The 9,432-nt window shown below is 55.7% G+C and overlaps 1 protein-coding gene across 1 annotated transcript; it reads right to left on the bottom strand.

Annotated features, from left to right (window-relative positions):
* Positions 1–3,250: 3,250 nt before the first annotated feature.
* Positions 3,251–9,186, bottom strand: EDN2 (endothelin 2). Its single transcript, XM_027537633.1, has 5 exons — positions 9,021–9,186; positions 8,506–8,668; positions 6,903–7,025; positions 5,750–5,848; positions 3,251–3,960 (listed from the first exon to the last, which is right to left on the bottom strand). The coding sequence occupies exons 1-5, from the start codon at positions 9,073–9,075 to the stop codon at positions 3,867–3,869; spliced, it is 534 nt and encodes a 177-aa protein (XP_027393434.1). The 5' UTR covers positions 9,076–9,186; the 3' UTR covers positions 3,251–3,866.
* Positions 9,187–9,432: the final 246 nt, after the last annotated feature.

The following is a 9,432-nucleotide window of genomic DNA, read 5'->3' as shown; positions in this document are numbered from 1 at the left end:
TCTTGATCAACTGTCACTTCCTCCAGGAAGCCTCCCAGACTCTCCCACCCGAGGGGCTCAATCACACTATGTATGGATCTACCTGCTTAGAGCAGCAGGACAGCAGACAGGCTGAGAGCCTGAGATTTAAATCCCAGCTCAGCCACATGCTAGCCATGAGACTTTGGGTGAGCTGCTTAACCTCCGTTATCTCTTCTCTCAACTGGGAATAGCGATGATAGAACCTGCTGTGTAAGGTTGCTGCAAGGATCCAAAGAATCCATGTGCAAGAAGAGCTTGATGAGCACTCAATAAATGCTTTCACTTCTACCTTCATAGTAACAGTGCTTTATTGAAAGGCTCTCCTCTTGGCCTGTGAGGGCAGGGGCTGTGTCTGCCTTGTTTACGGGAGTCTCTGAACGGTGATTGTTCATAATTGTTGAACGCATGGATGGCCACACTCCAATGATTCATTGCCCTGATAGGCAAATGACTTTTCTCAATTGAAATCCCTGAGGTTCAGAGAGAGAGTGAGATGGCAAGAGTGAAACTAGTTCCTTGGGGTTCTTTGCTGAATGAGAGAGTGGAGGGAGAGGCAGTCCAGGACAGGAAAGGGCCAGTCTGTAGCCTGGATATGTATCAGGCTGCACAGTCCTGGACATGGAACTCCACTCCCCTCTGACTCTGCTTCCATGCATGCACATGACCCGAATAAATCTGGGTCACCCTGTGCCCCCTTCTGGCCTATCTCCGCCTGGTGTTCCAGTTAAAAGGAACACAAGTTTAACTCAGAAAGCCTAAACCAAACCTGTAAGTATTTATGGAAAAGGCAGAAAAAGGCAGGAAAAAGGGACGATTTTGTCCCATAAAATCCAGATATGCTTTCTAAAATGTTGACACCTTTCTTCCCAGGGTTCAGTTTGATTTGGCAACAGTTCTTCATAAATTTTCCTCTGCTTCTTCCAAACTCTATCCCACCTTCCCCCACACTTCTGAGGCCCCTGCTGCATGGAATGTGGTTTAGAAGCAGGCTCAGACTTTGGGTATTCATGACCCTTCACCCTGCAAACTTCTTATTTGGAGAGAAAGATATGGCTGGCAGAGGGCTAGAGTGCAGGGCCCAAGCCAGGGGCCCCCATTTCTTGAGAGTAAGGATCCTGGGGGTTATGGTATCGCCTTGCCTTCACCTGCCTTCTGGGCCTCCCTCTAATTGTCTCTTACTTAATCATTTGGTCGCTGATCTCTGAACTCTGACCAGGGCAGTGAATGCCTAATTCCCTGGGCCTCGGACACACCTTCAACCTACATTCCTCTACCTGGTCTCGATCACTCCTGCCATGCTGGGGTTGCCCCACATCACTGCCTAGCCTGACTGTTGGCCGTTGCTTTGGGATTTCCGTGGGGGCAGGGTTATTTTGAACAGGATGCTGGGGAGTGAGATTCACCTGGCGTTAGGCTCAGTGAGATTTCAGAGGTGTGCCGGAATCCTGGGTAGGAAGTGACTGTGTGGCTCCATCGCCAACCCCAGCCACCCAGGCTGGATCCCTAAGGACCAGCGGTTGACTTGCTTCCCTGCCTTCTGTCTCCCCATTCAGGGTCCCCCTGTGTGGCCCTCTGGCATTTTTTCAAAGTCTGGCTTTACCAGGTCCCTGCTGCCCACAGACCTTTCGAGGGTCCCCATGGCCCATGAGAGAAAGTGCAGGCTCCCTACTTTGGCCTCCAGGGAGTCCTGGTTTCCTCTCCTGCTGCTCTCTCCCCACCATGCTCCAGCCACATGGGGTCCTCCATGGGAAACCCCTTTGTCACTCCCATTGCCAAAACCTTTTACCCTTCCTGTCTGCTCTGTCTGGGGCTCCCTCTTCACTTTCCTTCTATTGATGTGAGTCTCACTCTCCTTAGGCTGTGGGAGTGGCACCTTAGTCGTGCATCTTTCTCTGACCATGCCTCTGCACACCAGCCAGCCCCAATCTCCCCCCAACTTAGGTCCTGCAGCTTTGTGCCTGTCCCTCTTGTTACATCATCACTTCTAACGGCCTGACATTCGGCTTTGCCTCTCATCAGGCCCAGGACTGAGCCCAGCACCATAACTCATCCATTTAGGGTTCACAACCAGCTCTACAAAGTGGAAAGTACTGTTTCCCATTTTATAGATTAAAAAACTGAGGCTCAGAAAGAGGAAGATTTGTTCAATGTCATACTACAGTGGTAATCCATGAATTCAATCAACAAATATTTAGTCAGTACATATAGACATGTGTACTATACACTCTGGGTTCAAATCCTGATGCTACCACTTACTTGCTGCGAGACCCCAGGAAAATTAGTTGCCTTCTCTGTGCATTAGTTTCCTCATCTGTAAAATGGGGATAATAAAAGTATCTATATCATGGGATTGTCATGAGGATGAAGTGAGTTTATCTGCATAAAATGCCAGCAAACAGTAGGAGTTCAATATGCGTCAACATGTTCTTCTCCCAGGAGGGAGTTGGGGCTGGCTCCATGGACAAGGCAGGCTTAGAGTAGTGTGTAAATAATTATTTTTCAATAACTGGCTCAGGCCACAGCGTACCATTCCCAGCAGAGGCCGGCCAGGGGAAAGGGAACAGTTTGTTCGCAGGGGGATTTGGCAGCAGTGGAGGCTGTAGGTCTCAGGAGCTGCCAGCGGGGGTAGCTTCTGGCTGTCCCTGGGACTCAGGTGAGCAGCTTCCTGGGGCCTTGGCAGGATCAGCCAAGCCAGTGCTAGAGCCCTGGGCTTCTTTAGTGAGAGAAGTGTTGAGCGCCCCCAGCGGGGTCTGTCCAAGCCCAGGGTGAGGGATAAGGACCAGCCTGTGACTCCGTTACAACAGCCATCCCTGGCCAGTAAGGCTGCACACAGTCTTGGAACAGCACACAGCCCTCACTGGACAGGTTTGCTCTGAACCTCAGGGGTGGCAACCAGAGGAGAAGTGGGTCCTCATAGTCTTGGCTCCTATGAAACATGCTCTGGGGAAAGGCCTGGCCAACACTTACCGGCCTGATAGAAACACAGGTCCTGGAACCCGGGATATCAAAGCTGCAAATGGCTGTCTAGGCACATGATAGGCAAAAGTCCAGAGAGGGTGGGTCAGCAGCCAGCGATGCCCAGCCGGGGCACAGGGGTGTGGAACTCAGTGCTCCACACCTGCCTCAGGCTCTTTCCCCGCCGTCCCTTTGTTCCCTTCACTTCTAAGTAGCCCCTTCCTGAAAAGTGCCTCCCACCTCCTGCTCAACCAAGACCAAATGCTAGAGCATTATTTTGTTGTTTATTACAAACACAAGTTCGCAGGTAAATAATTGAGAGTCTAAAAAAATACGTTAAAATAAATAATCGGAATCGTCAAATTTCTTAGAGCAAATAAGTTATATACAGACAGGTGAAGTGGTGCAGGCCCTTCTCACCAAGAGTGCCCCGAGGGTATGAAGGGAGAATAAGGACATTGGAGAGCGAGGGCTGGAGGGGACAGAGCGGGGGTGAGGGGTCGGGGGCGGCCGGGACTTCAACCCTGGAAGGACTCGGGCTGGCTTGGGTGTGAGTGCCCGCCACTGCACGTTGTTCCTGGTTCACAGCCGCCAGACAGGACACCTCCAGGTTAGCACATTCCGCATGCCGTTCCTTTCAGCAGGGCCTAGGAACTGGAGCCAGTGTGGGAGGCCACGCTGCAGCCTGGGGCCTGATGACTTTCCTGGTGTCACGGAGCTGCCTTGAGCGAGGCCCCCTCCCCAGGGCGAGGAGGCCAGAGCTTGTGCCTGCTCCAGCAGCTGGGTTTTCTGGCCCAGGAAACAGGTCGGAAGGTCTCCCAGCTCTGGGATGCCCCTCTCCTCCTGTATCCACACAGGCTTCCTTCCCAAAGTTCTCCCAGAGTCGAGAGCTATCTCTTCCTCTGCCTGGAGTGTGTAGGTCTGGTCTCCCTCGTCGGCTTCTGCTGTTGCCTAGCAAAGTGGATCTTGGTTGCAGAAATAACCCTGAAATGGAAAGAGGTCAATTGAGCATCTCTGGAGATATACATCACTTGAGAGTTCCCCATGAGAGGCAGCGGTCATAGGGTCTGGATTCCTTATTCATGGCCAAGAGGTCAGAGGGTGGTCACAGCCGACCCTGAAAACAAGGTCTGAACCTCAAGGAGAGGCCGGGGCAGGTTAGAAGCTTTTCTGCCCACAAGGAGCTTTGACAAAATTGATGCTCAACATCAAGTGCCACCAGGGTGACTGCACGGCCAAGAGTAGCCCCGTGGCTCTCCCCTGATTGCCCTCTCACTTCCACACCTCTATCCCTGTGGCTCCTCAGGCTGTTGACCTTCCACTCACCCCATACTCCGTGCCCTAAAATTCCCATTCTTCAAGGTCCAGCTCCAGATATGTATGGATCCTAGCAGTCCTTTGAATCTGGCTGAGACCCTGGTAGGGGCTCTGCCGTCATCTAGGTGGCCTCACTCTGGCTTAAGGCGTTCTAGCCTGGGAACTGGGAGGCTGGTTCCCAGCTTTGGGAACTTGGGCAAGGGTCTCAACCTCTCTGAACCCCCTTCTTGGTCTGTAAAATAAACACAGGCCTGAACTGGTGTGAGGCTGAGTACAGACTGGCGAAAACACTCTTTGCTGATTATGGAATGCCAAGTACTTGCAAAGTCTTACCTTGAAGTTTTTCATCTTAAGACATTTCCTGGGTTTCCCTAGTGGCTCAGATGATAAAGAATCTGCCTGCAATGTGGGGCACCCAGGTTTGATCCCTGGGTTGGGAAGATTTTCTGGAGAAAGGAATGGCTACCCACTCCAGTATTCTTGCCTGGAGAATTCCATGGACAGAGGAGTCTGGTGAGCTATAGTCCACGGGGTTGCAAAGAGTCAGACACGACTGAGTGACTAACACTTTCATTTTATTATTATTTTTTTAAGACAGTTCCTCAGTATATCCTGGGTCCTGCCTAGCCGGCCATCCTGTCTTTTTGCCTATGTTTCCGCCTCCTCACAGAGATGTGGACCCTTGAGGGGCTATGCTGCACCCCGGCCCTGTGCAGCCCTGAGGAACCCTCAGGGACAGAGGTTCGGGATGGCTAAAACCTTCAGAGCTCCCGTAGGGCCTGGGCTTTCTTGGGGCTCTTCATGTATGTCAACTGCTCTAACCTACAACAAGCCTGTGAGATGGATAGCAGCGGTGTCCCTGCCTCACAGACAGGAACCAGAAGCACAGAGAAGTTCAGTGAGCAGACCAAGGTCACAAAGCTTGCTCGTGGCAGGGCTGGGACTTTCTAGCTCAGGTGCTGCCCCTTCAGCCACCCTGCCACATGACTGGCTATAGGTTTCTGTTCTCAAGTCAGTTTGGTTGGACACATGTTCATGGGCACCTCCTGGATGCCAAGCCTTGAGCTGAGCCATGTTGTAGCTACCAGGGAGACAGTCCAGTCTGGGACCCAGGGAGGGAACAGGCTGGGTAGCATCCGTTTGGACCCCAGCATGTGGGAGATGCTTGATTCAGACACAGCCTGAATGAACACCTGGGAACCTTCCACAGTCACAAGCCTTGAAACCCTCAATAAAAGTCCACTTCCAGGCCTGGCGGTAACAAAGAGCATAGTGGTTAAGAACACAGGCTATTGAGTCAGCCAGATGCTGTAGCTTGCTGTGTGACCTTGGGTAAACACCTTCATCTGTCTGAGCTGCTATTGGCTGCCCCGTAAGGACCCAAGGCGTCATATGGAGAATAAGGGAAATGTGCAAGGCATACAGAAGGCACTCAATCAGTGTAGGGGCCCCTCACCTCAGCCGCTGGAGGAGCTCTCCTGCTGTGGCCTGCGTCTTGCCATCCTGGAACGCAGCTGCAGGGGACCCGCTGCCTGGGACTGCCACCGCATCAGTCCTGAGTGAACAGCATTAGGGCCCAAGTGAGGGGCTGTCCAGGGCCCCCAGGCTGCCTGGCTGCAGGCCCAGCCCAGCCCCCCACCCTGACCCGCCCTCAGGAGCAGATCCATTTCCACCCTGTGCACCTGGCACCCTTCTTTTCCCAGGTGGGGTGGGGCCTGAGGAAAACTGAGCCACTGGGAATGCGTTCTCAGCCTCAGAAAGAGGCAGTGGGGTGGCTGGCCTTCCCAGAGTCTGGCCACTTGCAGCCAAGCAGAACCCTCGGCAGGGAAACTGAGGCAGGGCTGCAGCCACAGCTGAGGTCTCAGGGGAGGAGTTTCCCATAGGCCGTCATGGGAGCGGGAGGTAGGGGAGGGTGAAGTCACTGTCTGCTTTCCCAACGCTCCGCGTGGAGGGAGGAGGTCCAGAGGGCCGAAAGACTGGCAAAGGCGCTTTGTGGCAGCTCGGGGACGGTGCCATGGCCTCCCAACTCCAGCTACTGCTTCTCCACTGAGAAAGTTCCAGAGGTCCCAGAGCCCCAGCGACTAAGGCGGAAGGCCCAGCTCTCGTCTGACTGGCTGTGTAGCCTGACAGGACAAGTCCTGTTTCCTCTCTAGACCTGTGCTGCCTCAGCTGTCACCTGGGGAGGATTCCTCCTGCCCAGGAGTGGGGACGCAATGGTCTCAGAAGCCCCCAGAGCTGGGGGTAGTGGCAGGGGGGAAGACTCAAGGGTGACTGGCTCCCTGCAGGAAGGGAGGCTGCCCCACAGCCCAGGGCAGCCTCTGGACCCCCAGGACCCTGCTCCCCTGGCCCCTCCTCCACCATTTAGCCACGCCTCTGCTGGCCTCCTGGACACCCTGGAGAAGGGAATGGCAATTCACTCCGGTATTCTTGCCTGGAGAATCCCATAGACAGAGGAGCCTGGCAGGCTACAGTCCGTGGGGTCACAAACAGTCGGGCACGACCTAGGGACTAACAGTCCGCCACTGCTGGCCTTCCAGACACCCTGCCCTCCAGAGCAGGTCCAGGCCAGCAGTCACCTCTGGCCCCTTGCAGGCTGGGTGCCCACTTACCAGGGCCTTTGATGGCAGAAGGTGGCACAGGCGGGGTCCCTGGCACTGTAGCACTCACAGCGTCTTGGCAGAGAGCGGCGCCGGCGTCTTGGCGGGTTTCCCAGGCCGTAAGGAGCTGTCTGTCTGTGGGCGGGCCGCCAGCAAGGTAGTGGCGTAGGGTGGAGAGAGACAGAGAGAGGATTAGATAAACCAGGACCATTGGCAAGCTGGGACTGTCCACACTGCACACTGGGATAGCCATCCATGCCACCAGGGTGGCAGCAAAAGTAACCAGCTCCTGCCCTCAAGAATTCCCACTGCAGCCTCCTCCTTACATGCCAGGGAGCCTCGGGCAAGACCCTTACCCTCTCGGGCCTCTGTTCCCTCCCAACTGCCCTGGTCCTGCTCAGTAAGACGCTCAGCATGGGGGGGAGGGGTGGAAGCTGTCCTCCCTGCCCCTCTCACTCCCAGACAGCAATTTGAACTGATGGAGTCAGGCTGGTCCCCCTGTTCTCAAAGAAGACCCCCAACTAGTCTGGAAGAAAGGGAGAGAGTGCCCTCTCACAGAAGTGAACACTCAGGCTCACAGCTCAGCTGCCTCCATCCGGTCACCACTTGCCTGGAAGGGTGACCCAAGTGTTTCTTAGAGTTTTGACTTTAAAATGGTGCGTGTGCCTGACCTGCACGTGTGCGTGTGTGTGCATAGATATATTAGATTGGCTGAGATCGATTTCAGATTCCGTCTGGCTGAGACGGGCCAGGCGAAGGGCAGGGCCCCGTGGCCGGTCAGACCAGCACCTCGGATGCCTGAGCTAATTTTAGACGGTGTGGTTGGAGCTGCAGAGACTCCAGGTAGACCCAGCACGCAGGGACTGGCAGGGTTCCCGCCCTGAGCCAGTGTTTGGATGCGGATTAGCTCCACACACGCTTACGTGCCGGGCTTCTCTTGTCTTTTGCAATTTGGAGAAGGAAAAAAAAAATACAAACACACAGAGAAACTTCAACTTGAAGTATGCAGTGGCCCGGAGGCAGCGCGGGTGCAGACAGAACAGACAGCTCTGGGACCCCACCCCGGCTCTGCCAGGTGACATGGGGCAGGTCTCTTGTCTGTCATTTGGGGACAGCAGCAGTCCCCGCTTCACTGGGGAGGATGGGGGTGCGTTCACGAGGTGATAACGCACCAGCAGTGCTTGGCATAGGGCCTGGCGCAGTCAAGACATGGGTGCTGTCATTAATCATATTATTCTTGGAAGATTATACAGAGGCAGCATGGCAGAGCCGCTGTGCGCTCTGGCATCTGCAGACCTAGGCTGGAGCCTCCTACCTACCACTTACTCTTCCTGTGTGACCTTGGAAAAGGCACCTAACTTCTCTGAGCCTCAGTACCCTGATCTGGAAAATGGAGCCAACACTTTCTGACCAGGCTTTTTGTGAGGATTTTCATGAGACAGCCCTCTGTCTTGCTCAGGCAGCCCCCACGTGAGAACTGAAGCAATAGCTGATTGCTATTGTTGTTAGCCCCACACTCCAAGAGAGAGCTGCAGTGTGCCAGGGCTTCCCCAGCATGCCAGCATTCCCCACCCCTGCCCCCTGCAACCCCTCTTGGATCCCTCCAGTAGCTCACCCGGGAGTGTTCACCCAGATAATGTCCAGGTGGCAAAAGTAGACGCACTCCTTGTCGAGCCAGGAGCTGCAGGAGCAACGTCGAGTCCGCAGGTGGGAGCCTCGGGCCCGGGGCAAGGGCGCTGGTTGCTCTGGGATGGGGGTGGTAGCAGCCTGGCTCTTGCCTGCATGCACAGGAGGGAGAGAAAAGTGGAGAGGTGGGTCAGGGCGCCTGGCACAGCTGGGATGGGGGACCCGCCGGGCTCCTCCTCTTGCATAATCGAGGAAGTTGGCATTCTCAGTGCTCAGGAGCCCTGGGCCAGCCTGGGGAAGCCCCAGCAGCTCTGGGTTGGAAGGACCGGTGGCTGTCCTGGGACGGCAGCACCTCTAATAGCACAGCCTCCTGCAACCCCCAAGCTGCCTAACTCCTGCCCCTGAAGGCCCCCGGCTGGCTTGGGGGGCACAGAGCCCCAGCAGGAGATTCAGACAAGCAGCCTCGGGGCTGCTGCAGCTGCTGAGCCCGTGGGGGGTGCTCACCTTCGTGCAGGGCCACGAGCAGGGCTAGAGCGATGGAGCACAAGGCGGTGGGCATGGCGACCACAGTGGTGAGGCACGCTCAGGCTGGGCTGGAGTGCGGAGTGTGCCTGCTGCCAGCGTCCTGCTGCCAAGCTGAGCGACAGCTCATTGCCTCGGTGCCCTGGCTGCCTCTTATAACACCAGGCATGGCTCCGCCCCTGCCCGTCCAGCCCTGCACCGGTGGGCAGGGAGCCAGGGACACCGCCTCCTCCCAGGGCGCCCGGCCCGCCCCAGCCTCTGCGGTAGGGAGGAGGGCAGGATGAGGGAGGAAAAAGGGGGGAGGATGCTCCCTCTGAGCCTGGAGCACCTCCTGGAGTCCTGAGGCTCCCCTGCTGTCCCCAGGGACCCCTTTCAGTCCCACTGGACCCCCTCA

This window comes from Bos indicus x Bos taurus, chromosome 3 (assembly GCF_003369695.1).
Source record: "Bos indicus x Bos taurus breed Angus x Brahman F1 hybrid chromosome 3, Bos_hybrid_MaternalHap_v2.0, whole genome shotgun sequence".
Classification (NCBI taxonomy): domain Eukaryota; kingdom Metazoa; phylum Chordata; class Mammalia; order Artiodactyla; family Bovidae; genus Bos; species Bos indicus x Bos taurus.
Note: the sequence above shows the minus strand (reverse complement) of the source record. Positions and strands in the feature narration are given on the sequence as shown.